This window comes from Loxodonta africana, chromosome 3, assembly GCF_030014295.1.
Source record: "Loxodonta africana isolate mLoxAfr1 chromosome 3, mLoxAfr1.hap2, whole genome shotgun sequence".
In the NCBI taxonomy this organism is placed as follows: Eukaryota; Metazoa; Chordata; class Mammalia; order Proboscidea; family Elephantidae; genus Loxodonta; species Loxodonta africana.
In genome coordinates, this window is record NC_087344.1 from 107,352,508 (window position 1) to 107,369,133 (window position 16,626).

General features: G+C 41.3%; 1 protein-coding gene across 3 annotated transcripts in view; it reads left to right on the forward strand.

Annotated features, from left to right (window-relative positions):
• The first annotated feature begins 567 nt into the window (after positions 1–567).
• The window catches only part of SGIP1 (SH3GL interacting endocytic adaptor 1), a 249,418-nt gene continuing 233,359 nt past the window's right edge, over positions 568–16,626 (forward strand). For 2 of the 3 annotated variants that reach the window (XM_064282103.1, XM_064282104.1), the window contains exon 1: positions 1,530–1,938. In XM_064282103.1, the coding sequence (XP_064138173.1) occupies positions 1,929–1,938 (10 nt within the window). In that variant the 5' untranslated portion in view covers positions 1,530–1,928. Of the gene's footprint in view, positions 1,037–1,529; positions 1,939–16,626 lie in introns of those variants that run through there. The other variant, XM_023549496.2, reaches the window with a different exon arrangement.

A 16,626-nucleotide genomic window follows, 5' to 3' on the forward strand; every position in this document is an offset into this window, starting at 1 on the left:
TCAGTAGTTCTCAGCCACCAATATCTCGTATTTGCTCTGGTGAAAAAGAACTAGACCATATCAAGTGGTGAACAATATTAAAGGTCCATAGGCATATTTACAGAATAAATGATTAATTATCAGAGACTCAACCCTGACGATGTAATGTACCTTATGTTAGAGTTATTTTGAGTACATTGGCATTTGTTGCTCACAATTGTCTGGTAATGTGATAGCTTTTCCCCTAGTTATGTTGCTACATTAGAGAGAGAAATGACCGCTTTGCTGTCGTTATTTCTCTGGAGCTCTAAAGAGGCCTTTCCCTTCCCTCCCATCTCCCTCCTTCTTCTCCTTCTTCCTCTCCCATCCTGTCCCTTCCCTCCTTCTTCCTTAATTGTCAGCGTCTGCTTGAAGTGAACCAAGGATCTCCGGACCCGAGGCCTGGGGCTTTGAAAGGCTCCCGGGGACCCTGCGGAGAAGGGTCAGGTGACAGGCTCTCTTCCCAAACAGCCTGGGACCATAACCCTTCTCACTTTGGCAGCTGCAGGGTACCCAGACCCTATCCCTCTAAGCTGCCAGACCCTGGGCTCCGCCCACCCCTGGGGCCAGAAGCCGGCACAATTGCCTCTCTCCGGATTTCCACTAGGGTGAACGAATGGGCTTGAAAGCGATTACAGATGCCGGAGGCACGTCGAGAAAAACGTGTCGTTTGGAAGAAAGTCTGTTTCCTACAGGGACTGCAGTTGGCAGCTGCAGCCACTTTTGGTTTCGGGAAAGGCTCTGCCCGCCCCTCCTGCGGAAGCGAGGCGGTTCACGTGCGCGCTCGGCCTGGAAGGACGCGCTAGCAGCGAGACTCGAACCCGGGAAACCAGTGGCGCCCGGCGGGCTCCTGTTTCTAGCAGAACCGGCTGGTCCAGGTTGGAGTGGAGGAAGCCGGCTTGCACAGCTGTCTTCGGTTGGGCTAAAGCCTCTTCTCCCTGCTCTCTACTCTCCCTCCCGCCTCGCGCCCCAGAAATTATCTGAAGCGTTGCCAGTTTGATTCCAGAGCCCCACTCGGGTGGGTTCTTTTGTTTCTTTGTATTAATGACAGTTCCCAGCCCTTTCGCATGTCATGCGCGATTAATTCCCCGGCTTTCTTGAAGGCAGCTGGGGTGAAATTTCTTCTGCATCATCCTATTGGGGATAATTGTTTATGATGTGACGTCAGCCGGATTGATTTTTCGCTCTTGAATGGAAGAGAAAGAGAATGTGTGCAGAGGGCACAGGCACTGACATTCGGAATTCCTTCAGGGCAAAAGATGAGAGTTGACGCTGAAGAGTGCTGCTAAGACTTTCGGTGGCACGGATTTATTAGGAAGTTTTTCTTTAAAAAAAAAAAAAAAATCCCCGTCGCAGCGAGCCACTTAGGTGCTCCTTTCATGCCCAAACCCCCTGTTAAGGTGGCAGGGCCCGATAATTAATCTCGGGCACCCCGCTGCTGCGATAGGTTTAGGAAGGCGGCGAGGAGGGGCGGGGGAAGTGCGTCACCAGGTGAGGAAGGGGCTGTGTATTTGGTGACAAGCGGGGGAGAATGGGGGTGGAGGGGAATGGGGACGGGAAATAGGTTCTGTGTGCTCTCCGGGGGTATTGTGTCAGGAGATGCAGGCTGGCTACCATGTGACGCGGTCCAGAGTTGAAGGGATTGGCCGAGGCAGTGCAGGCGGTGCAGCTCGGCCGGCTTGCTCTTCCTCTGCCTTTCTCTCTCAGCATCTTCCTGGGAGCCTGTAGGTGAAGCGGCACCAGCAGCATCCATGGCCTGTCTTTGGGGTTAACACTTGTCTCCTTTGGCTTTGGCAGCTGGCAGAACAGACCTCGGAAGCGCCGCTGTGAGGACTTAACTGGGAACTGGAATCGTATCCTCTTGTGTTTTTTCAGACTCCTTGAAAATTAAGGAATGCAATTCTGCCACCATGATGGAAGGTAGGATGCTTTCTGCTGTGGTTGACTGGCTTCAGCCAAGGTTCGGGCAGAGCAGCGTTAAAGAATGTGTGCAGCTTGTGTGTGGCTGGTCTAGAACCTGGTTGCCAGGATTTTGCAAGCAGAAATGCTGCAGTTTGCTTGCAGCAGCCCACGGCTCAGACTAATGGAATCAAACCACAGGGCTTTTGCTTAGCTCAGAATCTACAGAGCTCCCTGCTTTTTTGAGAGAGAAAAGCCTAAAGTGTTTGCAGGGAGCTGAGATAGAGCTAGGAAAGAGCCTGCAGAGCAAGTAAGTTGGGAGAGAAGATAAGGTTTTCTGTGCTGGGTTCCTGGGACTATACTGATTAAACATTTACAATGGAAACTTGGTTTCTGAAATTGACATTAGACGGGAGAGGTCATTGAGAGAGTTATCCATATTGTCATTTTCAGTGATCTGTTTAAAAATGTTTAAGAATTGTGTAAGATATTTTTTATCACTGCAATTTACATCTTGTTGTTGGGGCGAGGAGGGGCAGAAAATTTGGTCCACAAGTTACAGTTTTATGGGGATGTCATCACAACAGAATGAGCAATATAAGGAAAATATCCAGGCCTCTTGGCTCCTAATTCAGGGGTCTTATCAGGTTAGACAAGAGTTTTGTGCATCCTAAATGCTTTCCTCATGCAGTGATCCCTAGCCAAGCATTAAATGATTACTTGATCACCTTTTTGCCTTCGATTTGAAGTGTAAAGAGGAACTTTTCCTGGGGAGATGCTTTTTAAACTAGGTTTTATTCTACTTAAATACCTTTCCAACCTTGACATAGTGACAACCAAGATTGCCTCAAAAAAAAAAAAAGCAGCAAGCTGATCAGGAAAGAAGCAAGCAGCCCTACGCTGGCTTTGATTTTCTGTTTTCACACTGTAGGATGGTGTAAAACTCCTGGCCTTTCCTAAGATGACAGGCAGAAATTTGTCCCCAGACTGGATTTCACAATGCAGAATCGAAAGCATAATGGGTCTCAAATCAGCCATGAAAATGGCAGAGAGGCCACCTCTCAAGCCAAGGTCTACCCTATGGGTTTTAAACATTACTCAGAAATTTACCAAAATGGAATAAGAGGACAATAGTTAAAAAAAAAAGTGTAGCCTGTTCTTGGCAGAAACGAATTTTTTTTGCTCTCTCTGTTATCATGTGAAACATTGTTAATGTGATTTGGGGAGTGAATAATTCTAGGGTCATGGCCCACAGGTTTTAGAAAATAGCTTTAAAAGGGAGATTGGGCATCATTTCGCTATGGGGCCTGGTCTTGTTTGCAAAGGGCTTTGAACCTAGTTCTTTAAATATAGGCCTAAATGGATTGAGGGTACGGATGCTTGGAGATTAAATCATTCTCATTAATTCAAAATGGATTTAATCTTTGAGTAACAAGCCAAAACAAACAAAAAGAACATTACCGATGTACTTTTCAATTAGAAGCTTATGGGGATTACCCTCCTCAGAAAAAAATCTTGTCTAGAAGTATTCTTTTTCTCCAGCTACATTTCATGTAGCATTTCTTCAAAACGCATCCTACACACATTCTGATTAGATTTTAATTTTACATGGGCAAGTGAAAGATCTTGCATTTGACTTCTCATCTTGCAAACAATGGAACTGAAGTGTCTCCTTTGAAGGTACTAACATTTATTGATGGTCATTAATAATTTTCCTGGTACTATGGTCTTTTTTTATGGTCTATTGTGCCATCCCAGAATCTCAGTTCAAAGCTTATCTGAGTAGTCTAAACTGAAATGAGAACTGTAACAAAGACTTGGGTGAGAGCTGAATTGACACTATTGCTCTGAGTTTGCCAGTTTATCTAATGAAGGATGTTATCTTAGCACTGGTATGAATTAGAGGTGACACTATGGAGACAGTTGGTTTCCATCAGATCCTTGCAAAAAGAATTAGACAGGTTTTCTACTGGCTTAAAAACATAAATGAAAGTAACAATTTTTTTTTTTGTCTACTGATGGTTGCTGTTTAAGTGTGTTTCAAGACTTATTATCTTAGTGGTTTAGTAACCTTAAAAAGGCAGGTGGGAACCTTAACCAGAAATTAATTTGCCTATCAATGGCCTTCCAACTTAGTTGCCAGTCTTTTTGGCTGTAGGTATTCATGTTTCTGATATTGGGATCCAAGAGCTGCACCTCTGAATTGCTCTTAACCTGAAGCTATGGTATAAGAGTTGTTATTATTTCCATTTAGCTCATCTGTAGAGGATGCTAAGGTGTTAAATCTGTCACGATAACCTTGGAAAGAAAGGAATTCCCTAAAAAAAGGCACCCCAAAATCCTACCACTGCACCTGTCTGCTGAAACATTAGTGGACTCTGAGAGTGTGTCACCACACATCTAGATAAAATGATGTCTGTAAAAACCAGTACATGCGTCACACACGCACACACACACGTGCACACTCCCACACGTACAGTCATCCCTACATGTACACGTTTCTGAAGCAGGAGAGAAGATCCATCTGTATATGTGTGTGTGTGTGTGTGTGAATTTCTGTACTTCTGAAGTGTGGTAGTCTGCTGCTCAGGAAAAGCATGGCCATGGCAACTTTTCAAAACTACTTATCTACTTTGGGTAAAACAATAGTAAACAAATGTTCAGCAGAATGGCTCATAGTTTAGTTTTATGCTCTCGTTTTTATGGAACAGGGATATAGGCTCCATTCATTCAATGCCTCATGGAAATCCTGGCCATAGATGAGGACTGTTATTACCTCTCCTGTTATTCTAATATCAAGGAAGGCAATAAACTAATCCCACAGGGGCCTCAATCAGGTTACCAGCAGTTTGTGTCTCCATGATTCACTTCAGATATTTTTATTTAAAAATATATATATTTTAAGGAACTAGATTCCTTGATTCTTGCATTCTTTATTTTTTGGCAGTGGTCGGTTTGAGTTATTATTCTTTCCTGAAGAATGCCACATATTAGGGAGCCTTATATATTATGTGTGTGAAGGGAAAGACAATGAGCAAAGGGAATTATTTGCTAAGGGGTATATGTATTGGCTAAGCTTACAGTATAGCCTGTGTGGTTAGGCAACTATTCTTTTCTCCTATATTATTATTAAAGTTTGAAAATGGCATTATAGCTACTGCTTCTAAGATGAGTGAAATTAACTCAGAGCTTCTTAGGGCATCTGTTTATTTGTGAGGCTGACTTGGAAGTACTTTCCCTTGTCCATGCAGAGCTGGACTGAAGGTACTTTGTGCTTAGTTTCATATTCAGGCTCTTAGGCGCTGTACTGGAAAGACAAGTTTCTGGGTGCCAATGGTTTTGCCCTATGTAATGACTTTTAACAATTAACGAGTATGTTTTCAAGGGCTTATTGTGTTTAATTGCAATGTACAAGGTGATTTCATACATTTACTACTCATGACTACCTGCAAATAAGGATATTCTACATGCGGTACTTTTGTAAATCTTTTTCTATATTGTAAAAGTAATAAAAAAAATAGATAATATGATGGTGAGAGAAATGGTGGAAGGGAATTTGAACCCACGTTCATTTGAAACAAAGCATATTTTTGACCTCTCGTAACCTGGCAGTCTGCTCCCATTAGGATTAACCCTTAAGGATTACAGCCTAGGAAAACACTATGGCGCAGTTCTACTGTGTCCTGTAGGGTCACTGTGAGTTGGAATTGACTGGACCTCACACAACCAACATTTTAAATAGTAATTTTTGTTTGTTTGTTTGTTTTACTTTGTATTAGGGCGAGACATGTTAACCTAATTGAAAAATAGTCTTTATTTCCTTCAGTTGCATATTCTGTTTCTGTCTTAAATATGAGTACTCATAGAACCATACACTTTAATTCCTCGTAGATACCTTTTATCTCTATAGTCATTATAGAGATAATTTTGAACAATTCTGGATCAACTCACCTTTGTTGCAAAGAAACTTATAAACAGCAAAGTTTTTTTGTTTTCCTATCCTGAAATGGAGTTTTATAATATTTAGAAAATGTTCTGATATGATCAAATAGGGAAAAGCATCTTGCAGCTGAAGCTGTTCATTTTATAGTTAGCTAAGAAGTTTTAAAGCAGATGCTCCCAATTCTCCTCCCAATTCCCTTCCCAGAAATGGTGAAGTTATTTTGTGAAAGCGTGTATTTGAGATTCTAATATACGATCTATCACTTATGTAATTTCTCTCCTTCCTCTAGGCTCTGCGTAAGAAAGGGCCTCCTTAGACATATAAGTTTCCATCCAATCCCAGGAGTCAATTTCAAATCTATGAAAAGAATACATATATAGTCTTTAAAAAATAGCTTATATAAACCAGGCTGTAAGGATCTGAATGTTCTTTTCTGTTGAGTTTGGCATATACACTATCCACATTTTGTATAAACAAGTTACAGGAAGTCACCAACTCACAACTTTTATGATTCTGAAAGTTTGTGAGTTGATTTTCTGGAATGTGTTTTCCCATAGGAATATTGATATAAATGACAAGTAGATTCTCATACTATGAAATCAAAGGCCATTAATCTGTTATCTAGCTAAAATATATAATTGCTCTGAAATGTGCAAAGAGCAGTACTGTTGCCATAGTAATTATCCGGAAGAAAGTGATGACATTAAATATATTTTTACCTTCAAATGTCGGTGTTTGAGGAAAAGAAGGCTTAATTGGAGGTGAAGACAAAATCTGAAGGGGATTTTTAGGTTTTTCCAGAAGTTTTAGAGACTGATGATGTGGCATTTTGCAATTATGTTTAATTTTACTTCTGTATTTGTGGCTTTTCTTTCTCTCAATTAAATTCTGTCTTGTGTACTGCTGTTAAGTTGTGATTAAAGTCATTGTTAAACTAAAAAGTGGAATTAAGAGAGGGAGAGAGAATTTACTGAGATGACTGTGAAGGAGTCGGAAGAGAGAAACAGGGTAGGGGTTATAATGGATTTGGGTTCATGTATCTGAAAAAGTCCCTGGGGAGAGATGAACTGAATAAGGAAGAGGTCATAGATAGAGAGGAACTGGAGAGCGTGGTAAGCACGGGGTGCCCCTGAGGAGAAAGTGGGCAGTGGGGTCTAACCTGTTTGTGCACTGACTGCAGGTATTGCTATGAGCACGCAGTGGATTGCTTACCACTGGGAGACATATTGGGGAAGGATGTTTAGACCTGAGAAAAGATGACCCTCCATTCATAGAATCATATATCATCAGTTAATTGCATCTACAAGATTTTAGAAGGATATTCAGTATCCGTATTTAAATATCTCACATCATGCTAATTCCTTGTTTACAGATTTTCAATATTTTCCCATGTTTCTTAAAATCCACAGTCTACAAGAGTCTTTATGCTCCGGCCCACTGTGCCTCTCCAAGCTCATCTAATGCCTTCTTACACTGACAGCCACACTGTCCATCTCATAGTTTCTAGAACAAGTACTTTCCTGCCTCAAGTCTTTGGCGCTTGCTACTCCCTCTGCCTATAATATTTTATGCAGCTCATTGAATTGTTGACTGTCTTGTGGTCCCGGCAAAACTGCCATCTCCTTGGAGAGACCTTCCCTATCATCTTTGCCATCCCTAGCTCTTAAATACACACACCTCGCCTCTCAGTCCCTCTCAGTCCTCTCTCTCTCTTCGGAACTGATTTTCATTTCATGGTTGTTTAATGATGTATGGGCCAAATCTCTCACTCACAGGTGAGTTTCATGAGGTTAGGGATCTGGTCTATCATATCCACCTCTGTATTCTTAGCTCATGGCACCCAGCAGCTGCTTAGCATGTTTATTTATTGAATAAGTGAATGAAACCAGATGTAAATGATTCAGGTGAGTACACACTACACATTGTTAGGTGTTATTGTGGGAATTATGGTGAATACAAATAAATAGATGCTTGAATTTACAGTCTCATTGGAAAAACATGATCTATAAACATAAAACAATTAGGAAGAAGATAATATATTATGAAGTGCTAAATTGTGAAATACAGATAGTACATATTGAGAAGCAGAAGAAAAGAAATAGTGCATTTGAAAATATGTAACTTGAGCTTGAATTATTTTGATGATTATCTCCAAGGAAAAGCTTTTGTAATGGAAAAAGTTACAGCACAGCTATTCAAAGAAATTCCGAGGGTCAGTTTTGTCAACAATACCTATGCTTTTTTTTTTTCTTTCTTCCTTATGCCTTTCCTGTGTCTCTTCTCTTCCTTTCTTTGCTTTTCCTACTCTTCTGTCTCATCTTTCCCATCCAGGACTCTCTTTCCCTTACTCTGGTTTATGACCAAACCTAAAAATAGTGGCTTTTAGAGCTAGAGACTTTGACTTGGAATTTGATAAAGTACTCTTAAATAAATTAATTAGTCCTGTGTTACAGGATGTATTTGTCTGTGTAGTGACAATGCCATAGTATGTGAGGTTTCTCAGAAATCAAATTATCCCTGATTGGCGAATATGTTAATCTTAGAAGCTCACCATGTTGGCTGAATTTGTGCAGGGTGGGCTTTTTGGTAGAAAGAGCGTGGACTCAGAAGACAGACTTGGGTTTGAGTCTAACAGTTGCAAGTGCTTGACCCTATGCCTTAGGAAAGTCATTTTACCTTTCTGGTCTCTGCTTCCTCATGAACAAAATGAAAGAATTTATCTGTCCTATCTCTAGAGCTTCTAGCTCTAAAAGTCTGTGTCATCTGCTAAAGGATTTGAACTCCCCATGTCTACTTCCTCCAAGGTCTGAATTCTAGTGATGGGCTCCTCTTCCTTCCACTTAAAATATACTTGTTCCTAACACACGCATAATTTCAATGTATAACCATTTGCCTTGCATTGGTTTGACCTTCCTATATTGTATTGCATGCACACCGCAAATTAGCTTTGCATTTTTGCTGTATTCAAAGGCAAAAGTGCATTTATATAACCCTTCCTCTACAGCTCCTAGCATAGAAATGTTTATTTATTCATCACAAATTATGTATTTTATGCATATTAGTTGCCAGGCACAGTTCTAGGTGCTGGAGGTCTAGGAATAAATAAAACAGATAAAAAGTCCTGCCTATTTGGAGTTTCCTGTTTGGTGCAGGAGAAAAATTACAAAAAAGTAAAATATAGAGTATGTTACATGGGAATAAGTACTATGGAGAAAACTAAAGCAGAGAAATGGAAATAGTGGAAGAGATAGTGTGGGTGGGGTGGTAGTTGTAAACAGGATGGGGATGGAAGGCTTTGCTTAGAAGCAGTTATTTGAACAAAGACCTGAGAGAGGTGAAGGGGTGACTACTTGAAAGTAGACTGCAAAGAGGCAGGGGAAAGAGCTAGTGCAATGTGCAAAGGCCTGCATGGGAGTGTGCCTGGCATGTGGACAGAATAGCAAGGAGGCCAGTGCGGCTGGAGCAGAGGATGGGGGCAGGGGAGAGATGTACAGGAGAGGAGTCACAGAGCTAAGATACAGATAGGCACCTGTGAATCCTTATCAATGATAGGAAAACCTGTTTCCTTTTGGAGAAGTCAGCCAGCATGAGTTCTTGTGATCCATGTGTCAAATGACAGGCTGGCATTCAGAAGCCTGGAGTTCTGATACTGGTTCTGTCAGTGTCTTATGATGGCGCCCCTCTGACCCATTCTTCCCACATATTTAAGTAAAGGGATGAAGATTGTGCCCTTGCCTTAGCTTATGTTCCTGAACGCAAAGTCAGAGCTGAGTGATAGACCGCCCAAAGCTTCAGCTACAACTGTAGGATTGAACATTTCCACAGAAGAGTTATAGCCCCATGATATGGGTCACTTCAGAATCAGAATTGCCTATCAACTCACATTTTTTTTGCCCGTATACCAAATACCTTCATTTTTAGTTTTAATTCATATCTACCTCTATTATGTACCAATACTAGCATTTTAGGATTTTTTAAAAGACTGTGCTGAGTTGCGGAAACCCTGGTGGTGCAGTGATTAATTGCTATGGCTGCTAACCAAAAGGTCAGCAGTTCAAATCCACGAGGCACTCCTTGGAAACTCTATGGGACAGTTCTACTCTGTCCTATAGGGTTACTATGAGTCGGAATCGACTCGACCCCTATGTGTTTTGTTTTTTTGTTTTTTGTGTTGAGTTGCTAACCTATGCTTTATAACTTTTAAAAACAAAAAAAGGAGGGACATACTGTGCTCACTTAGGACACTGTCATAACACACAGTTCACAAAATGTTTCATTCATTCAACAGTATACATGGAACTTTTCCTTTAGTCTCAGACACTGTGATAGGCACTGTGAATATGGCAGCAGTAAAAGGTAGGCATGGTTCTTGTCTCAGCAGCTTAGAGGCTAGTATATATTATCACATATTTGTGTACATATTTTATTCTCACAATTACCTCTGTGTGGTAGAAAGAATAGGTACTACTATCTTTATTTTGGAGCTCTGGTGGCATAGTGTTTAAGAGCTCAGCTGCTACCCAAAACGTCAGCAGTTCAAACCCACCAGCCACTCCCTGGAAACCCGTTGGGGCAGTTCTGCTCTGTCCTATAGGGTCGCTATGAATTGGAACCGACTTGATGGCACTTAACAACAAGAACATCCTTATTTTAAACAGGAGAAAACTTGGGTCCATTGAGGTTAAATGACTCACTCAAGAGGGCCACCTTACTAAGTGTCAGAACCAGCCCTTATTAGCCCCATCGGACGTCCAGTCAAGTGCTCTTTATACGTATAATGTTGTAACTGGAAAGTCCTGCTCATATCTGAAATTGTTTGACCTGGGTCTTAGACTGACAAGCAAACAGCAGATCATTTAAATTTGACATGGTGCTTCAGAAACCTTTTTCAGAACTAAGCAAGCAAGTTTTATTATCAGGTCATCATCCTTCTGACCTTCAACTTGAACAAGGCCACCTAACATAGCAATGTTTTATCTCAATAGGCTCCTTTCAGTGGCGCTTACTGTTTTCCTAGGATTTTGTGATGAGAAGGGACATGTGATGTCACTAGTCCAGTGAACTATGTTTTCACAGCTTACACTCTCCAAAACATTTTCTCAGAAAGCCTGGCTCCCACTATGAACAAAAACCTTTTTTCCCTGAGAAGCGCAGCTTGGTGTTCACTGATATTCTGTGAAAGCCTTGGTCATTATCATGAAAACCTGATAGTGTGTGCCATCACTTGCAGACTAACCAATCTAGTCCAACCTCATTTTACAGTTGAGGAAACCAAGGCCAAATGAAACAACTTATCCAAGGATTTTTATTCTCTCTGTAAGAGGACAAGTCAAAGTTTATTTTAGTAATGATTCCAAAAAAAATGTGAATAGACAAAGACTTGCAGCCTGTGGTGTCTTTCACGTTCAAAGGTGCTGAGGCTGGTTGGGTGGCTGCCCAAAGACACACAAATGAATGTGTCCCTAGGGTCTTTGCTCTACTTAGTGCACATACAATGTGGCCATTTATAGCTTTCTCCCCTGCTGCCATGGCCCCTTCCCGCAATGCAGCGGCAAGAACCAGGACTCAGAGGGGCTGTATCTCCTTACTAGCTGTGTGACCTTGACTGAGTTCTGAAACCTCTGTTATTTAGCCTCGGCTTCCCCATTTTTCAGGTAAAAATAATGCTGGCTCTTCCTACCTCACAGAGTTGTGGTCAAGATCAAATGAGATAGTAAATATGAAACATCTGAGATAGTTTGATGCAAATATTATTCTCTTAGATGTTTCTCTCTCAGTTTGCTTGTTACATATGGATTTCTTAACATTCAGTGGCTAGGCGTCACTGCTTGCTATTTTGCTTTTCAAGTATGTCATTGCTGCACCTTTTTTGCAAATGACCAAACCAAAAACCAAACCCAGTGCCATCGAGTTGATTCCAACTCATAGCAACCTTATAGGACAGGGTAGAACTGCCCCATAGAGCTTCCAAGGAGCACCTGGTGGATTTGAACTGCTGACCCTTGGGTTAGCAGTAGTAGCACTTAACCACTACACCACCAGGGTTTCCGTAGGCCTTGCAAATTCCCTCTTCTCTTCACTATACTGCTAATTTTCTAGCGTATTCTGTATCTCTCCTGTATCTCTCTGTTCTCAATGTCAATGTGCTGTCCTACCCCTTTTTTGACCATGAAAGGCATCACGGATCAATAACAGCTGCCTTTCTCTCTGGTCTCAGCATCTTTCTCAACATCCTATTCTGGGCCACCTCTGTCAATTGATTGAAGTTGCACATGACATGATATTACTCTGCTATCCTTGGCATGGGCAGTTTCCGAGAGCTTAAATACAGTGAATAAAGCTGGAATATAGGTGGTCTACCTGTGCATCCAGCCTTTGTGAATACCCTTAGTGAATCGCTGAGAAGGACATAAACATTGCTCCCAGCATTAGTGCTGGTGGCAAAGGTAGGAACTATAACAAGTGGGCCCCTACTCCTGTGCTATCAACTTTTTCTCTGAAGTTTCTCTTAGCCTCCTTGTGCCCCCAATTCAAAGAACTGTGCCTACCAGGCAGCCAAAGCTGGAGTCAGTACTTACATTCATTCCTGATTCCCCCTTCCTGCCTTCCCTGCATCAGTAGGTCCTCAAGAGTTATAGGTTATCCCACCTAAGGGGTCCCTGGGTAGTACAAATGGTTAAGTGTTCGACTACTAACTGAAAAGTTAGTAGTTTGAACCCACCCAGAGATGCCTCAGAAGACAGGTCTGACAATCTGCTTCTACAAGGTCACAGCCTTGAAAACCCTATGGAGCAGTTCTACTCTATATACATAGGATCACCATGAGTCGGAATCAACTTGATAACAACTAACAACAACAATTATCTCCTGATTATGTTCTCTTCCCTTTCATCCCCAGCTACCATACCTGGTCAGACCTTCCTAATGACTCTCCCTGCTTCCACCTTCCAATCCATCCTCCTCACAGTCATCAAAGTGATCAATTTCCTCACTTGAACGGAAGCCTTAGATTGCCACCCATGCTTATAAAATGAAGTTCACATGCCTTAGTGTACTGTGAAAGGCTTTCACCCTCTGGCTGCCTTCTACCCTTGTCTCCCACTCTCTTCTCCCACTACCTTCCACTCCAGCTCTCTGCCATTCTCTTCCCCTTGCACATTCCAGTCTTCCCCTTCTCTGTATGGTAATAGCCTTCTCTGATAATTCAAGGTCAAACAAAAGGGCTCCTCTTCTTTGAAGCCTTCCTACATCCGCCCAGATTGAGAGTGAGGTGCTCCCTGTCCTGTGCTCGCTCAGGTCAAAATTCCCACCCTCCAAGGCCATGTAGCGGAAGATTTGAGGGCATGGCTTTGGCATCAGACTGACCTAAGTTAAACCCCAAGTGTGTGACCTTGGGAAGCTAGGGACCCCTTCTGCTTCCTCCTCTGGAGAATGGGAGTCTTTTTCTTGAGTTCCTTTCTTAAGAATTACATCAGAAAGTGCATTTGTAGCACTTAGCTTAGGACTTGACAAGTGAGCTCTCAATAAATCTTAGCGGCAGTTATTCTCTGTTAGGTGCATCACACTGTTATATCTACTTTGTTCCTTCCCCCACTGGGCCAAGGACTTTGCCAGAGTGGGGACCATGTCTTACTCAGTTTTGTATCCCCAATCTCTGGCATATGTAAGGGCTTAGTAAATATGCAGTGAATGAATGAATCTTGTCTATGAGTCACAGATTTTTGGGGGGATTTTCAGGCCATCCAGCATACAGTTACCATGAAAATTAAGTGAGTTAATATATGCAAAACATTTAGAAGAGCACTTGGTCCATAGTAAATGCTTATAAAATATTGCTCTTCTGGGCACATCAGTGGCTCCAGTATGGTTCCTAAATGCCAAGCAATACTCTGGATTGTACTCTGTCTGCTCTCCCAGAAGCACCCATCTGCTGTAGGATCACGCTGGCTGAGAGCCTCACTTGGCTTCCAGGAGCATGCAGTTAGCCTAGTATCTCACACGTGTCTGCCTGACTTCCTTAATTGCTTTCCTCTGATTTTAAGAGAAATCATAATTCATTATAGAAAAATTGGAAAACAGAAAGATACAAAGAAGAGGTTAAAATCATCAATAAGCTCATTTTTATGAAATTCTGCTACAATTTGTTGAGTGTAAAACATGGGCTTTAGAGACAAATAGATGCTCAGTGGCTCATTATGCCTCAGCCATCTTACCTGTAAAGTGGGTGAAATAACACCCACCGTCTAGGATTGCTGGGTGGGTTAAATGAGAGAATCTATGGACAGCACTTAGCACATTCAATAAATGGTAGCTCTTAATAGCTTTATGGTCAAAATATATTTTTATGTCAAAGGACCTAATTTTATATATGCACGTATTTGTGTGTGTAGGAAATATCTATTATCTCTCTTTCCCTCTGTCCTCTATAACACTGGGAGATGTTTGGCTTCTCTGAATTAAAATTAATTTCATTTTACGTTAGATTGTAACCGTGATCCTAAGCAGTGTGTATATTTCTTAAGAACATGGACTCTGAAGACAGACTTTCAGGATTCAAATCCTGGCCTCTCGGCTTATAACTGTGTGAACTTAGGCAAGTTATTTAACCTCTCTCTGCAAAATGGAGATAATTCCTATCTCACAAGGTTATTATGAGGATTGTTATTGTTGGTAGTTGCCACTGAGTTGACTCACGATGATGCAGTGTGTGCAGTGTAGAACCGCTCCGTAGGGTTTTCAAGACTGTGACCTTGCGGAAGCGTATCACCAGGGCTACCTTCTGAGATGCCTCTGAGTGGGTTTGAACTGCCAACCTTTTGGCTAGTACTCAAACACTTGACCATTTGTGTCACCCAGGGACTCTTTATTATGAGGATTAAATGAGCTAAATATGTAATATATGTTATTATATGTAATGTGTGTAAAGAACATGATAGTGTAAGTGTTCTATCAAGAAATGTTAACCATCATCATTATCTTGAAAGAGTCTTCAAAAGCATTTTTTTTATTGGTTGCGTAATATTCTGTTGAGTTGTAATTTATTCTACTGTTCCCATGTTGTCATTTAGACTGTTAGCTGAAGCTTGATTTGTTTGTAGAACTAAAAGGCCCATATTAATGAGTCACATGCTATGGTATCGATTATTGGCTCTTGCTTAATAAGATGGCTTGGTGAGGTAGTGAGAGGTCTGTTTTGGGTTCTAGTCCTGGCACTGCCCCAACCAGCTAAGTGACTTTGGAGAAGCCACTTAACATTGGAGAGAGAAAGCAAAGTAGTAGAAAGAAATTAATTTTAATTTAGCAAAGTCTAACATCTCCCAGTGCACATCTTTATTAGCTGTGTGGATGAGGCCAAGAATTTGCTAGGTGGGTCGGAATTGATTTTTTATACCCTCTCTGCAGGCTCTGGATGTATGTTTTGAGCAAGTCACCATCTCTCTTATTTTCCCATCTGTAGAATGGTAAATGTTGTGAGCCTTCCTGCTCTTTCACTAGGTTACAAATATCAAAGGACATAATAAAGTATTTTGTAAACTACGAATTTTTGCATGCATATCGTATGGTATGAGGACCGTTGTTATCTTAGTGTCTTTGGGACTGTTTTCATGTGAAGGATTGGGTAGATCATCTTGTAGGTGCCAACTGGTTTTCTGATTCTGTGGTCTAGTACTAGAGTTTCAGGATGAATCTCGTCAACACTCAACCTCTCTCCCAATATCCTCCACCTTTCATGCACAGAAGTGATTCTCTTCATTTCTTGATAGCAAGAGATGAGGATCTTTCCTGATTTGATGAATTATTTATTTGATCAGGGAAGGCTACATGTAATCTGGTTAAAGTGAGTAAAAATATTGTTTCTAACAATGGCTATGTAGTGAGACAATTTAAGATGCAGGCAATCACCAGGTTATGAATGAGATCTGTTCCTAAGTTTGTCTTTAAGTCAGGTTTGTAGGTAAGTCACAACAGGTATATATCGTTCTTATTTAGCGCAACTTTAGTGCAAGAAAAGGCTTGAAGCCTTTTCAGTGATTTAAAAGCTGCACATGCAGCAAGTGAAGGTGACTGGGATGAAGAACTTGTTTCGATTGATTCAAAGTGAGGGGGCAAATTTACATAACTTTAAAGGGCAAGTACGAGCTGTCCGTAGACTGTGTATTCATAGCCCGGGAACTTACGGTACATTTTGAAGTGTGCTCAACTGAAATCTGTCTTTCCCTAGTTACAAAACCAAATATAGTTCTGCTTATAATTTCAATAATGTCTAACCCTCTCAATCTAAATGCCAGATCACATGATTTAATCTGGCTTTCTTCTTTTGAATTTTCCACTGTATACCATCTTTATGGCAACACACTTCAAGCTGGCACATTGAAGAACAGAGTTCATTGCACTCTTGATCAAATTTTGACTAAGATACAGAGAAAGTTTTTAGTGGCCGTGGAATACTGTGAGTTAGCCTTTGTTCTGGGAGTGGGGATAGGTGAAGAAGAAAGTATCCTTGCTCTCATGGAGTTTACATTCCAGTATGAGAAGACAGACAAACAAACCAAGTGAATAGACAAGATAATTTCGGATGGCGGTAAATTCAATGAAAAATAAAAAAGAACCACGTGGGAGTGAATGGGGGTGGGGGTGAATGCTACTTTAGGTGTTTAGGGAAGGCCTTTCTGAGAAAGCGCATTTGAGCTGAGACTTCTAGAAACATGTGACATGTGATGATCTAGGAACAAAGCATTTCTAGCCATAAGAACAGCAGGAATAAA